This window comes from Arabidopsis lyrata (assembly GCF_000004255.2).
Source record: "Arabidopsis lyrata subsp. lyrata unplaced genomic scaffold ARALYscaffold_1, whole genome shotgun sequence".
Lineage (NCBI taxonomy): Eukaryota > Viridiplantae > Streptophyta > Magnoliopsida > Brassicales > Brassicaceae > Arabidopsis > Arabidopsis lyrata.
Window position 1 is genome coordinate 5,646,311 of NW_003302555.1, and position 15,499 is coordinate 5,661,809.

The window sequence follows — 15,499 nt, forward strand, 5'->3', positions numbered from 1 at the left end:
TTGCCCAAAGGAGCACCAGTAACTACGGAAAATGTCACAAAGAAGAATGAGACACACACTCTTTGAAACGAAACAATAACCAAACCCTAAACCGAACACCAAACCAATAAATAACCGAGTTTATTACATAATTCAAAACTATGTCGTATAACAAATGTTACGGTCGGCCAAAAAGTGTGGATATTTAAAACATTGTGAAGTGTCAGCTTGAAAATTCTGTAAATATTAATAATTCAAGTGATAGGAGGACCTGGCAGGCCAGACCGAACACAAAAAAAAAAAACAATATTAAAATAAGTGGGAATAAAAAAAAAATGAAAATTAAATTAAAATAGAATTGAGAAAAAAAAGTTTGATCAGCCATCGGAGAGAAGAAAGAATGATAGATAACTGGATCACGAGAAGACACAAATCACAAAGAAGAAGAAAGAAAACAAAACTTAAGAACAAGAACAATTCGCATTGAGGCAAATCTAAAAGGGTAAAAAGATTGTTAATTTGAAGTCAATCAACAACAACGAAGGAGTTTTTTTTGGAAGAAGAACTTGAATGTGATTTTTTTTGTAAGTTTTTTGTTTTCATTATTCATCGTTTTTTTTTTCTTCTTCTACTGTTGACCTTTGTTTTGTGCAATCGGCGAATTTTGTTGTTTTTTGTTTGTCACTTTTCCCTAAAATTGTGATTTTGCGATTTATCTTGTTTCAGAGATTGTAATGTGTGATTTCTCTTTGATTTTTTGATTTTGTGATTGCGTTTGTTTCAGAATCAGAATCCAAAGTTTCTATTTTTTTTTGGTTTGGAGTGAAGATTTTTTTCTTTTTCTGGGTTTCGAGAGTGAATAAGGAAGAAGAAGAAAAAAGATGGTTTTGCTGTAACAAAATTTTGTAAATTTAGGGATTTTTCTCCATTTCAGGTTCTTGATTTAACTAGTTTGTGTGTTTGTAGTATAATATCTTCACCAATTTTAGGTTCTTGATCTGAGTATCTGATTTTTACTGGATGTTGCTTTCTTTTGTTTTTCAGATGAATTTGTTCTTATAAGGTGTTGTTTTGGGGATATGAACAGAGAAGAATCTGAGTTTAATAAACTATGTGGAAACAGATTCTAAGTAAGCTTCCTAAGAAGTCTTCTTCTAAGAGCCATTCTTCTTCATCTAGTTCCAATGCATCTACTTCCAAAAGTAGTGATAATGGCGCTGGGAAACCGGGGAATTCTCACACCAAGAACGCTCCTGCTGTAAAACCTGCTGCTGATTCAGGGTTTAAAGATGGGAATTTGAAAGGAAATGGGAACGGTTTTACGCCGTATGAAGCATTGCCGGGTTTTAAAGATGTTCCAAATGCAGAAAAGCAGAACTTGTTTGTGAAAAAACTCAGCTTGTGCTGTGTAACGTTCGATTTCTCGGATCCAACGAAGAACGTTAAGGAAAAGGAGATTAAGCGGCAGACATTGCTTGAGCTTGTGGATTATGTGGCTTCTCCCAATGGAAAGTTCAGCGAAACGGTTATTCAAGAAGTGGTTAGAATGGTTTCTGTTAATATATTCAGAACCTTGAATCCTCAACCGCGCGAGAATAAAGTTATTGATGCCTTAGACTTGGAGGAAGAAGAGCCTTCTATGGATCCTACTTGGCCTCACTTGCAGCTTGTCTATGAGATTCTCCTGCGGCTTATTGCTTCACCCGAGACAGACACCAAGCTGGCTAAGAAATACATTGACCAATCTTTTGTCTCGCGGATACTTGATTTATTTGATTCCGAGGATCCTAGAGAAAGAGATTGTCTTAAGACCGTTCTACATCGCATCTATGGTAAATTTATGGTTCATCGTCCTTTCATAAGGAAATCCATTAACAACATTTTCTATCGCTTTGTTTTCGAGACTGAGAAACATAACGGGATTGCTGAGTTTCTAGAGATTTTGGGAAGTATCATCAATGGATTTGCTCTGCCGCTTAAAGATGAGCATAAAGTGTTTCTGGTTAGAGCGTTGGTACCTCTTCACAAACCAAAAAGCTTGCAAATGTATCATCAGCAATTGTCTTATTGTATCACACAGTTTGTGGAAAAAGATTGCAAACTTGCTGATACGGTTATAAGGGGACTACTCAAGTCATGGCCCGTCACAAATAGTTCCAAAGAAGTCATGTTTCTAAACGAGCTAGAGGAAGTATTAGAAGCAACTCAACCACCAGAATTCCAGCGATGTATGGTCCCGTTGTTTCGCCAAGTTGCTCGGTGTTTGAACAGTCTCCATTTTCAGGTAATTGTATTTTCCTACGGTTTGCTGATTCTGAGAATGATGAATGATGGGAACAATTCTTCACAAGATTGAAATGTGTGATATTTGATAGACTTAAAAGCTTTGTGATTATTTCTGTTAAGCGTAGATCGATTAGTACCTGCATACTCATTGTGCAAGTTGTGATGAAAGCTTGAATCTTTATATAAGCAAGCACAAGAAAGAACAAAAGGTTGAGTATATTTTTATTTTGTTTTGCAGGTTGCAGAAAGAGCTTTGTTCTTATGGAACAACGATCACATCGAGAATCTAATAATGCAGAACCGTAAAGTGATTCTTCCAATCATTTTCCCTGCATTGGAAAGAAACACTCAGAAGCATTGGAACCAAGCTGTTCATAGCTTGACACTAAACGTGCAGAAGATATTTAATGACATTGATGCAGAGTTGTTCAAGGAATGTCTTGCTAAGTTTAGAGAAGATGAATCGAAAGAAGCTGAAATTGACGCAAAACGCGAGTCGACATGGAAACGGTTGGAAGAAATTGGTAATCAAAAGCAGAAGAGTTCATTGTAAGATGTTTTAGTTGTAGAGACAGAGGTTTTGTTCTGTAATTTCTTGTTTTTTACTACATTGGAAAGTTGGGTTTTTTTTTTTTTTTATCTCTCCAGAAAAACTTAGTGAGAAAAAGTTTCAGATTCGTCTTCTTTGAAGAGATTGCAAAGATGTAAGATCGTTTCTTTATTTTTGTTGGTCTTCTTGATTGTTAAAGCAATGTTTTAGATATGAGATATTAAAGTCTGGAAATAAGGAACAACTCTACTACAAGAAAGATGATTGTAAATTGAAGAGTAAAATTTTGTTTGTGGATCATACTTCACCAGACCATCACCATAACGATGATTGAGTAGGATCTCCTTGTTCTTCAATATCGCAACCGGTGTGCATGGTCGAATCACATCCATGCGGGTCCAACTAAAAGCAATTAATCCAGATTGAGACCATGATAAACAAGATCGAAGATCTATAGTATAAATCTTTGTCCTTGTCTCCTCTAATGATACTTGCAAGCTCCAAATCTTTTGGATCATTGTACCGCGCTTTCTCTTCGACATACAGAGTCTATTATCCAAAATGCACAGGTCGATATGGTCTGGATGTGAACTAGCAGCTGGATTCTTAGGTAGCAATCGAAAAGTTTCAGTTTGAAGATCAAAAACTATAACTTTGGTTTCACCATTGTATCGTTCCGTGAGCCAATAAACTAATCCGTTTGCGGATGCTGGGGTTTGGTCGTTAAATATTCGGTACCTTGGAGTGCAAGTCAAGTATCTCCAAGCGTTTGCCCTAAAATCGAAAACCTCGCACTTGGTAAATCCATCGTTTAAACTCATGGCGTCAGAATTGTATTTATCAGAATTGTATAACCACACCAATTTATAATCACACAATGTGGCCTTTGCGAACGCTAGTCGAGGGACTGGATTAATGTCTGTAAAAGTTTCCCGAGTGTATGTTGCCTTATGCATTAATATCTGAAACCTAGCTTGAGGAAGTTGTCGAAACCATCTCGTGGTCGGGTTAACTACGTATATGGGTGCCTCCCTCTTACTGTAGACTTCCCTATCACGGTAGACACAAACAAGACCATTGCAGCTTCCAGAAATTTCGATGCATAGTCGTCCAGGGATGTAGAGAAGATTGAAGACTCGAAGAGAAGCAGATTCCAAGCACAATGTCTTAAGCTCCATATATTGATGTCCCCTGGAGGCGAATAGGATTTTCGGAGGATCATTTTTGGATTGTTCGACGAACTTCAAGTGTTTCTCTGCGAAACGTAGAGATTCAATTGTTGATCTCCACTGTTTTGATACGATCTTGAATCGAATGTTTGATTCGACCGGAAGCCTCAAGAGGATTTCCTCTTGGACGTCGTATGGTAGTACTACTACTCCATCGTGATGATGATGCAATCACCCTCTTCTCTTTCTCCATTCTTGACTTCTTGTTTTGATGATGAATGAATATAATGCCTTCATCTTTATATATATATATATATTAATAATACGATTCATTTTAGTTAGAAAGACATAAATGTAAATAAATCTTACATTTCTACTCTAATTATTCTATAGTACTTAAAGTTTTTCCTCATCCATTTATATATATATATATATATATATATATATATTTTAGATATTTTTCTATAGACTAAACCATTTTTGTTTATATATTTTTAACTTTGCAAAAAATAATAATAAAAGTAATAACTTTGCATAATGTCACATACTATTTTTAGCTAAGAACAAAACTACATTTTTTTTTCATCAGCAACTCAAATAGAATAATATCTAAATATATTAGTAAATACATAAGATTAGTAAGCAAATTTTTAGTATATCTTATTTAATATATGTCAAATATAATTAGCCTTTTGCATTCCCACTGCATCCACATCATATTTTTTACTTTGTTAATTTTCAACAATTTAAATTTAGGATTAATAAAGTAACTAAAAATTATTCTTAAGTCTAGTTATAATTAGCAAAGAAAATTGGTATACATTTATTTATATAAACCCCACAACTTATAGTATAGTCCAAACCCACAACTTACAGTATAGTACAAGGCATGTATTGTTTCCTATTCTGTTTTTGTCTATATGACAAATCTTCTGATTCCTAAATAAATTTTAGATAATCATTAATCATCACAAACAATATGAAAATATATGAAGAGAAGTTTTTTTTTTTATTAGCGTTAGCAAAAAAAACTTTAGGCCAATATGAAAAATTAATTGCGTTAGCTACGAGATTACAACTAACATCAGCAACATATAGTAAAGTGATTGCATTTTCATCACACGGTATTCTTGATATAAATGCTTTACTTCAGGTTAAAAGAAACTATCTTTGAGGACAAAGTAAATGTTAGGAACTTGCTTTTAAAATCCAAAAATTACTTTAAACCACCACAACTGATAGTATAATCATAGCTTCAATTTAGTAAAAGTGAAGGTTAGAGCTTAGACTTGAAGTTGTTTCTGTTTTTGTCTATACGCGTATCTTTTCATTTCTATATAAACCGCCCATTGCCTTTGCTCTTCTTCATCAGTGTCATTTGCGAAAATCAGAAGATAATGAAATCAAAGGGTCAAAAGGAGTTCGAGAGAGATGCAAGACTAATTATTGTTGCCGGCGAAAAAGGGAGAGACAAGATTCATGCCATTGCCGAGGAAATGTGAATGACCAAAAGTGAAGTTCAAGGAAGACTTCACTTCCTGCTCGACTCGAAGAAACCAGAACCACCAGATCATGAGAAACCTGAGGGCAGTGGTACCAAACGCAATCGGCAGGGAGATGATAAGAAAGAACTATTGATTCAAAACTTTAAATTCACACGTATTTTATTATTATTTCACCTATATTCTCTTATGTTTTCCTTATGTTTTACGTAATTTTATCTTTTTTTTTATATTATATCAAAACATATTGTTAAATTTAAATAAAATTTAAAATGGCACGTTTATGTAATATCATAGATCCATATTTAACAATATATATTAATAAACTAACTTTTGGCATATAGTTTTTAGATCTATATTAAGTATTTCATTTAAATTCTAATTAAAAATACTAAATATATTTGGCATATAGTTTTTAGATTCATATTTCATTTAAGTTCTAATTAAAGATACTAAATTTTTTTTGGTATAAATTATAGATTTCATATGTTATGGAAAGATGTAATAAGATGGTTTCCTCTTTTCATCTTTAATTCTTATTTTCTTGTTTGTTGAAGCTTGTTAATAGGTTCTCGCAACATTGTCCCAAGAATCTGAACACTTAAAAACTCACTGTAGAATTTAGATAGATAATTGGCCAGGATTCATAAATTTTAAACTAACTGTTGCCAAACTTTTTGCAAACGAAAGAAACTCCAAATTTTTATTAGCTTATCACACACAAAGGAAACATTACCAACACACATACTTAAACATAAGAATCTTTCATGATTCCCACTTGGTTCTCAACTTATCAACATGTTTAAAATCAAATGACAATACTAAACTCTCATCCTTTCTCCTCAACTCAAAGCTCTCCACAAACACATAACATCTATAACTCTTCCAATTCGAACCGCCTCCATCAAATCTCTCAGATTTCTTAACCACTGCTCTTTGCGGTTCGATCTTCCACCCGAATCTCTCCTCTTCCCATTTCATTCTCTCCATGACCGCAGATCTCAAACCTATCCTCTTGTCTGCAACCGCAAACCAAACAACCCCATTTTCATCCACACTTTTTGTATTTTTCCCAATCTCTTGTCCCTCATGCTTCACAACTTCTGTTTCCACTTCAACATTAACAACAACTTCGCGGTTTTCGTTATACGCGTTTTCACAAGAATAAACCTCTTCCCATCTTTTAATAAGAATCATGCTGTAATAAGTCGAGCTCTTAAGCTGATCCTTTGCATTTCCTTCCTTCACAAATATGAAAGGGACATACCATTTTCCTACCACAACACTTGTATTCACATCATTAGGAAGCTCAGAACGAATCTCAGTGTAAATACCTTTTGCATCATCTCTTAGACCAAAGTCTTTTGATGTCGAATACTCAACGTTCCAATACTTTGTCTTTAGAAACTTTGGTGGTATCCCGTTAGGAGCAACAGAAGTGGCAGTGTAACAGCGAGATGATGATCGTTTTTGATGGATCTGGAATTGCTGATATATGTCATTAGGATCTGCTTCTTGTGGCTTAGCTTCAGGAACATAGCTGAAACAAAAACAGCAGGGGACTCTGTCTTCCTCCTTCGCATTAGCCGAAGCTTCTCTACAACACAAAGTTACAAATAAAGACTTGTTTCTTAGAGTTACTAATCAATACTCTATATGCAAATCCTTGTAAATCACGTCAAAAATCAAGAAAGTTTAGATTTTGCTTCATTCTACTAAGTCATACATACCCTGAGTGTTTCCCGCTTCCTTTAATGGCATAGTAACGGTTTGAAGATACCGGTTGATCAAGAACCGGAATGAAAACGACAGGCTCGACAGGAACATAAGTAATGGACTGAGACAGAAGATGAGTAAGGGTCTTCTCAAGAAATGTGCGGCTTTCATATACACTCAGCTTCGCGTTCTGTGGAAACGGTAAGCCTTTGAGTTTAGCCTCGTAGCAAGATCCGAAGCAACAAGTTGGCTTTGACTCATCATCTTGAATTATAAGTACGCCGGAGTTTGGACTTTCCGGCAACTCCGATCTGTTTCTTTGGTATTCCGACAAACGCCTTGTAACATACATTTTTTTGTTATAACCGGTGAAGATATTTCAGTGGTTTTTGTGATTCATATGAGTTGTGATTGGGTCTATATATATGTAGAGTAGGATAAGAAGAAGAAGAAAAATTTGTAACCCCAAAAAAAAAAGAATGAAAGAAACTTTTACGTGGTTCTGTCTAAAAGACTTTTCTAAGATCTTGACTTGGCTTATACGGAAGTCTTTTTTGTTCTGGCAGTTTCTAAGTCACCTCACATTGTTTTAAACTCAATTTTTGAGTTATTATCCACTTAGAATTCCAAAGTTATGACCTTTACTTCTTCGTATTTGTTCATTTGAGCAATCTGCAGAACAGAGCTTTTGTGTTGAAACAGAGCACCCAAAAAAAAAAAAAAACAGAAACATCGAAGCAAAATTTTAGAGGCATCATAAAATTAATAAATTATAAATTGCAGATAAGAGTATAAAGTTGGATAAGCTCTTAATCCCCATTTTCTCTTCAATTTATAAACATGTCTAAATTCGTATGTGAAGACTTTTATTTAATCATGGGTCTAAATGGTAACCGAGGAATCCGGCTGAATTGCTGAATCTGGCTGAATTTTTAGTGATTTTAAGCTGAATCTGGCTGAATTTTAACATTTTCAAATGGTAACCGCTGAATCTAGCTGAATTTTTGTGTTTTTCAGCAGAATCTGTCGAAATAATTAAGACTTTAACCGAAATATCGTCAAATAATTACGAATATTAATAGAATAACTAAGGAAAAATATCTAAATAAAATAGATAAAATTATCTAATAGTCTAATTAACTCTTATACCAATAAATAAATACTATAATTAATATATTTTTAGCAAAATTGAGTTGTTCTTCTAAATCTAATTTTTGAACTATTAAAAAGATATAATTAATTAATAGAAAGCTTTGTCAAAGTTTTATTGAAAAATTAATTTAAAAATAAACATGATAATATAGTATAGATTATTTTATTGATTTTTTATTGTTCTCTAGTAGTTTAAATCCTTAATATGATTAGGATGAATAACAATTTTTTTTTAATTTGATATTTTAAATATTATTTTAGCATAAGTATGAGTTATTTTTGCAAAAATTTAGAAAATTATATTTAAGTATCTAAAATTTATTAAAATTATCTATAGATATCTGAACATAAATATGTCTCTTGTCTATTCTGGTAATGATTTTATGTGTATGAATTATTCATATATCGTATTTGTATGATCTAACTTATTTTAAAATATAAATTTGATGTGTAATTTTTAATAGCCAAAAATATTTTAATTCGAGTTGTGAATCGCTATAATCTAAATTTTATCTGAAATGAACATACTATGTATCTGTTGATGTTGGAAAAACTGTTGAATCTGGCTGAATTCAGCTGAATTTAGTTTTATGCAAATGGTAACTGCGGAATTGCTGAATCTAGCTGAATCTGGCTGAATATTTTTTTCATGTTACCATTTACACTCATAGTCCCTAAAATCAAAAAGGCAAGTTACAATCAGCAATTTTCAAAGAAGATTCTAAATATAACGAGTAATGCTTACGTTGACTTGCCTACGTCATCAGGGGAGGCTCAATAATTTTATAGGCCTTTGTTGTACAGATCTTTAACAATGGGCCTCGTTGATATCTCCAAGTGTTTCAAACAAAAAAAGATGAAAGCATTTGGGCTCACATATTCAATGTAAATCTCACCTATAAAGCCCAGTCTAGATAATTTTCTTACACCAGCCCGTTTTGCATTAGACGATAAATGTAAAACATAAATATGATCACTAAAAAAAGAAAGAAAAAAATGATGATCATCAATCTCCGGAAACCATTTCTGCATTTTTAACAGTTATTTTTCTTCTTAAATCTTACAAAAAATTTAAAACCTTGAATGTTTACTATATTTTGTTATGGTTTTTGTTTTCAAAAAAACTAGTTTTTTCCGATTGAAGATTTTTTAAATGTGGTTTTACTAAAGAAATTGAAAGGATAGTTTTTGGAAGATTTTAAGAAAAAAAAAAGATCCTCTCATGATTCCCACTTGGTTCTCAACTTATCAACATGTTTAAACTCAAATGCCAACACTAAACTCTCATCCTTTCTCCTCAACTCAAAGCTCTCCACAAACACATAACATCTATAATTCTTCCAATTCGAACCACCTCCATCAAATCTCTCAGATCTCTTAACCACTGCTCTCCGCGGTTCGCTTTTCCACCCGAATCTCTCCTCTTCCCATTTCATCCTCTCAGTCACCGCAGTTCTCAAACCCATCCTTTTGTTTGCAACCTCAAACCAAACAACCCCATTTTCATCCACACTTTTTGCCTTCTTCCCAATCTCTTGTCCCTCACAACTTCTGTTTCCACTTCAACATTAATTACAGCCTCGCGGTTCTCGTTGTAAGCCTTTTCACAAGAGTAAACCTCTTCCCATCTTTGGATAAGAATCATGCTATAATAAGTTGAACTCTTAAGCTGCTCCTTTGCATTTCCTTCCTTCACAGATATGAAAGGGACATACCATTTTCCTACCACAACACTTGCATTCACATCATTAGGAAGCTCAGAACGAATCTCATTGTAAATACCTTTTGCATCATCTCTTAGACCAAAGTCTTCTGATGTCGAGTACTCAACAGTCCAATACTTTCTCTTAAGAAACTCTGGTGGTACCCCATCAGGAGCAACGGATGTCGCAAAGTAATTTCTCGACAGTGATTTCGGTTGATGGATCTCAAATTGTTGGTATATATCATATGGATCTGGTTGTTGTGGCTTAGCTTCAGGAACATAGCTGAAACAAAAACAGCAGGGGACTCTGTCTTCCTCTTTCGCATTAGCCGAAGCTTCTCTACAACACAAAGTTACAACATAAAGACTTGTTTCTTAGATTATCCTATATTCTTGAAATATCACATCCGAAATCAAGAAAGTTGAAATTTTGCGTAATTCTAAGTCAAATCATACCCTGAGTGTTTCCCGCTTCGTTTAATCGCGTAGTAACGGTCAGTTTGAAGATAAGGGCTGATCAAGCACCGGAATGAAAACGACAGGATCACGATAAGCAGTGGTCACGTTATTAACTGTGATGCTGTAACTCACAGTCAGCTTCGCGTTCTGTGGAAACGGTAAGCCTTTAAGTCCAGCCAAACGCCTTGTAACATACATGTTTGGTGGTGAATTGATAAGTTATAAAATTTCAGTGGTTTTTGTGATTCGTATATATAAAGAGTAGCATAATTTGATAACAAAAAAAAAAAAAAGAAATTAAAGTGAATAAACAATGTTTTACGCGGTACTGTCTAAAGACTTTTCCAAGATCTTGACTTTACTTCAGATATGTTCATTTGAGCAATCTGCTGAACAGACCTTTTGTGTTGAAACAGAGCTCCCAAAAAACAGAACCTTTGAAGCAGAATTTAAGAGACATCATAAAATTATATAAATTATTATGCAGACATGAGAATCAAGTTGGATAAGATCTGAATCTCACTTTCTCTTCAACTTATAAACATGTCTAAACTTGTATGTGAAGACTTTTAAATTGGTAGAATCAAAGCACGTTATCAGCAACTTTCAAAGAAGATTTTGTTTGTTTTCTTATAGAAGTTAATTTATATTACAATGGAGTGTTTACAAAAGTTGTTGGAATGATGATTACAGCATGTGCTAATATTAAAAATAATAACCAATGAAAGTAGTTAAAACATTTAATAAGAATGATCAAATAAATTCAGAATTCATTAAACTGACTATTGAACCACAAGATGACACACAAAGAAACTGAACAAGATGAAAGAAACTTAAGCGTGTTTCGCAAGAATAAACCTCTTCCCATCTTTGTTTAAGCGTCATGCTGTAATAAGTTGAGCCCTTAATCTGATCCTTTGCATCTCTTTCTTTCCCTACCACAACATCTGTATCCACATTATCTGTAGTGTTGATCCCTTTTGCATCACCTGTCAAACCAATTTCCCGGGAATTCGAATACTCAACGGTCCAATACTTTCTCTTAAGAAACTCTGGTGGTTCCCCATTATGAGCAACGGAGGTTGCAAAGTATCTACAAGAGGATGATTTCTGTTGATGGATCTTAACTTGGTGATATATGTCATAAGGATCTGCTTCTTGTGGTTCAGCTTCTGGAAGAAAACTGAAACAAAAGAAACAGGGGACTCTGTTTTCCTCTTTGCTCTAGCTAATGCTTTTCTGCAACGTTATTACAAATAACTGTTATGGTTTTATCCACTTTTGAAGTCCAAAGTTCACCTTTAAGAAGAGGTTCATAAACATTATCATGGAGATTTATTATATATAAACTTTACAAATATGTATGAGAGCTTCAAGTTATAACACATTAACTTGCATAAAGCTCTCATTAAAATGACCACACCATAAATTGCACACATAACAAACAAAGAAGCTGAAATAAACTCAATCCCACTTGCTCTTCAACTTATCAACATGTTTAAACTCATATGTCAATACCAAACTCCCATCAGCTCTCTTCAATTCAAAGCTCTCTACCAGTACATAGCATCTATAACTCTTCCAATGCGGTCCACCGCCTTCAAATTTCTCAGTTCTCTTAATGCTAGACCTTAGTTCATCGCCTTTGTTCGACCAACCAAACCTCTCCTCTTCCCATTTCATCCTCTCCAAGACCACAGACCCAAGACCAATCTTATCAGTCGCTGAGACACTAAACCACACAACTCCATCTGAATTCACACCTTTTATCTCTCTTGCAATCTTGTCTCCTTCAAGCTTGACCACTTCTGTTTCTACCTCCACATCAACTACAACCTCACGATATTTATTGTTGTCAACGTTTTCACAGAAGAAAACCTCTTCAAATCTTTGCTGAAGCGTCATACTATAATACATTGATTTATTCATCTGATCTTTTGCATCACCATCCTTAACAAATAAGAAGGGAACATACCATTTCCCAACTACAACGCTCTTATCGAAATCAGGAAACTCATAGCGCAGCTTTGCGTCAACTATTCCCTTTGCATCATCAATCAAAGCATTTTCTTCGATAGGCAAGGAAATAACCACCCAACCTTTTTTCGTCAGGAACTGAGGTGGTATTCCGTCTGAAGCAACAGATGTAGCAAAGAACTTCTGGGTTGATGATCCACTTTGATGGATCTCAAATTGTTGGTTTATGTCAAAAGGATCTAGAGGCCTTGGTTCAGCATCAGGCATATAAGTAAAGCACATGCAACAAGAAGCTCTGTCCCCTTCTTTTGCACTAACACATGCTTCACTGCAAATTTAAAAGGAGTAAACTTTGAGGGTTCCTGTAAATGAAAATATATGCTATATAACAAACAAAACACAAGACAGATTTAAGATTCTAAAGTTACATAATCATTCTATAGAACTACTTAGTCAATAGCTAAAGACACATCAAGGTAGAAAATCACCCTATGTGATTCCCGCTTTGCCTTATAACGTAGTAAAGATTAGATGAAGGTGGTTGATGAACAACGGGGATGAACGCGACCGGGTCAAGAAAGACAGCCTCTATATTGAAAACAAATCTCATAAGAAACAGAAACAGAGGAAATGAACAAGTTTGAAAGAGATTTAAGGAGTTAACAGAAAAAATAACTAACTTCCGACTTTGAATCTGACAGTGACTTTTGTGTTCTGAGGATCACTATAACTTCTCATTTGGTTTTGAGCTTATCTACATGATAAGCTTTTGCAGATTCGTTGCGTGATAAGCTTAATCCCATTTGGTTTTGAGCTTATCTACATGTGTAAACTCATATGTTAAGACCAAACTCTTATCCATTCTCTTCAAGACAAAGCTCTCTATCAGAACATAACAATGATAACTCTTCCAAAAGCTACCATATGTTGATTTCTCCACTCTCTCAACTGTCATTGATCGCTCCTGGTCGCCTTTGCCTGTCCACCCGAATCTCTCTTCTTCCCATTTCATCCTCTCAACAACAACTGATCCTAAACCGATCTTTTGTTCTCCAACCCCAAACCAAACAAACCCATTTGCTTCAACACCTCTTGCAATCTCTTGTCCATCAACCTTAACAACTTCAGTATCTAACTCTACATCAACTACAACATCACGGTTTTCGCTTTTATCGTTCTCATAAGAGAAAACTTCTTCCCATCTTTGTTCAAGAGTCATGCTGTAATACATCGATCTCTTGATCTGATCCTCTACGTCTCTTTCCTTAACGAATATAAAAGGGACGTACCACTTCCCAACCACAACACTCATACCAAGACCAAGAAGCTCGGTACGAAGCTCTGTGTTTAGTCCTTTTGCATCATCTCTAAGTTCAAAGTCTTGGAACCTCGAGTATTCAACTGTCCACTTATTTTTCTTAAGGAACCATGGTGGGACTCCGTCAGGCGCAACAGATGTCGCGTAGTAATAGCGCGAGGATGGTTTCTTTTGATGGATCATGAACTGTTGGTACATGTCATAAGGATCTAGCTGTTTTGGTTTGCCTTCAGGAACATAACTAGCAAAAGCAGCAGGGGACTCTGTCTTCCTCTTTCCCACTAGCAGGCGCTTCGCTGCAACCAAAAATATTAGAAACTTTTTAGGTTATATAACACGAAAGATTCAAGATTTCAGATCTTCAAGATTCAAAGTCATACCCTGAATGCTTGCCCCCTCGTTTGATAGCGTAGTAACAGTTTGAAGATAGAGGCTTACCGAGAACCGGAATGAACAGAACTGGGTCACAAGTAGCGTCATCTTCTCCAGCATTGAATCTGGCTGCGAGCTTAAGATTTTGCGGCAAGGGCAAACCACTTAGAAAAGAGTCGACGACCAAACACAAGCCGAAGCAGCATGGATGTGTTTGTGAGTGTTGGTCTTGGATTACCAAAATTCCAGAGTTTGGTCCATCAGGAGGAGGCTGTGTTAGCTCTGCTGGATTTCTCTGGTACTCTGACAAACGCCTTGTAACATACATTTCTACTGGTTTTTATAAGAGTAAAGCAAATCGAGTAATCGTTTATATCTGGACTTGGAGAAAAACTTGGATCATAATATTTTATAGATTGAACAAGTTTTTAGAACACAAGGTGACTTGACTTTTCTGGCTGGCTCGTTGTAGGAAATACCTTGGAAACTTACTTGTTCTACATAAAGATCTTGGCCTACCCTAATGTCACCTCTCATCAAGTGTCTATAGAATAGTATAAATAAAGTCTTTGCCTCTCTGTATCATCACACTTTTCTGCATGCATCATGAAGATTCTGTCCACACCTTTTGCATCATCACTCAAAACTAAAAAAACTTTCAGCAGTCAAGCATTCAACGCTCCAACCACTCTAACTCAATAAATTTCCTAGGCTCCCGATTCCAAGCAATAGCATCAACCCTCAAACCAAAAAAATCACAAGTCAAGTAACTCAACCATCTCAAACCTTCAAGAAATTGAGATAAGGAATAAGAAAAGTGACTAAAATCTAGTTGTGGCAGAAGCAACAAGAATCGTTAACAGGGTTTACATCAATTCAATGTAAGAGCAGAAGATAAAACTAAAAGACTTTTCCAAGATCTTGACTTTGCTTTCATGGAAGTCTTTTTTTCTGGCAGTTTTTAAGTCACATCACATTATTTTTAAAATTTGTCAATTAATATAGGTTTTATAATCCACTTTTAGTTCCAAAGTTTATGACCTTTACTTCATAATTCATATATGGTCATTTGAGCAAATCTGTTCTTTTGTGTTGAAAGTTGAAACAGAGCCCCCAAAAAACATAACCTTCGAAGTAGAATTTAAGAGACATCATAAAATTAAATAAATTATGCAGACATGAAAATCAAGTTGGATAAGATCTGAATCTCACTTTCTCTTCAACTTATAAACATGACTAGACTTGTATGTGAAGACTTTTAAATTGGTTAGAATCCAAAACATATTATCAGCAATTTTCAAGGAAGATTTTGTT

The 15,499-nt window shown here is 34.8% G+C and overlaps 5 protein-coding genes and 1 pseudogene across 7 annotated transcripts; 1 reads left to right on the forward strand and 5 right to left on the reverse strand.

Moving 5' to 3' along the window:
• The first annotated feature begins 299 nt into the window (after window positions 1-299).
• LOC9328813 (serine/threonine protein phosphatase 2A 57 kDa regulatory subunit B' theta isoform) lies at window positions 300-3,033 on the forward strand. Of its 3 annotated transcripts, none has more exons than XM_021012206.1 (3): window positions 300-563; window positions 1,024-2,263; window positions 2,504-3,033. In XM_021012206.1, exons 2-3 carry the CDS (start codon window positions 1,091-1,093, stop codon window positions 2,816-2,818), a joined length of 1,488 nt encoding a protein of 495 aa, XP_020867865.1. In that variant the 5' UTR covers window positions 300-563; window positions 1,024-1,090; the 3' UTR covers window positions 2,819-3,033. The 3 variants fall into 3 exon arrangements, with proteins under 3 accessions (XP_020867865.1, XP_020867867.1, XP_020867868.1); XM_021012208.1 differs by having other exon boundaries at window positions 300-481; XM_021012209.1 differs by lacking the exon at window positions 300-563 and adding an exon at window positions 810-913.
• Window positions 3,020-3,993, reverse strand: LOC9326069 (putative F-box protein At1g12855). The gene has a single exon (XM_021013744.1). It carries the CDS (start codon window positions 3,991-3,993, stop codon window positions 3,022-3,024), a length of 972 nt encoding a protein of 323 aa, XP_020869403.1. The 3' UTR covers window positions 3,020-3,021.
• Window positions 3,994-6,160: 2,167 nt separating this feature from the next.
• Window positions 6,161-7,605, reverse strand: LOC9328814. Its single transcript, XM_002892706.2, has 2 exons — window positions 7,217-7,605; window positions 6,161-7,083 (listed from the first exon to the last, which is right to left on the reverse strand). The coding sequence occupies exons 1-2, from the start codon at window positions 7,552-7,554 to the stop codon at window positions 6,252-6,254; spliced, it is 1,170 nt and encodes a 389-aa protein (XP_002892752.1). The 5' UTR covers window positions 7,555-7,605; the 3' UTR covers window positions 6,161-6,251.
• Window positions 7,606-9,574: 1,969 nt separating this feature from the next.
• Window positions 9,575-10,716, reverse strand: LOC9328815 (annotated as a pseudogene).
• A 1,111-nt stretch (window positions 10,717-11,827) lies between these two features.
• LOC9328816 lies at window positions 11,828-13,261 on the reverse strand. Its single transcript, XM_021010797.1, has 3 exons — window positions 13,176-13,261; window positions 12,984-13,083; window positions 11,828-12,823 (listed from the first exon to the last, which is right to left on the reverse strand). Exons 1-3 carry the CDS (start codon window positions 13,231-13,233, stop codon window positions 11,983-11,985), a joined length of 999 nt encoding a protein of 332 aa, XP_020866456.1. The 5' UTR covers window positions 13,234-13,261; the 3' UTR covers window positions 11,828-11,982.
• A 3-nt stretch (window positions 13,262-13,264) lies between these two features.
• LOC110224568 lies at window positions 13,265-14,533 on the reverse strand. The gene is given in 3 exon segments (XM_021010796.1): window positions 13,265-14,057; window positions 14,059-14,109; window positions 14,194-14,533. Coding segments are annotated over 3 exon segments (1,140 nt in total). The 5' UTR covers window positions 14,514-14,533; the 3' UTR covers window positions 13,265-13,288.
• Window positions 14,534-15,499: the final 966 nt, after the last annotated feature.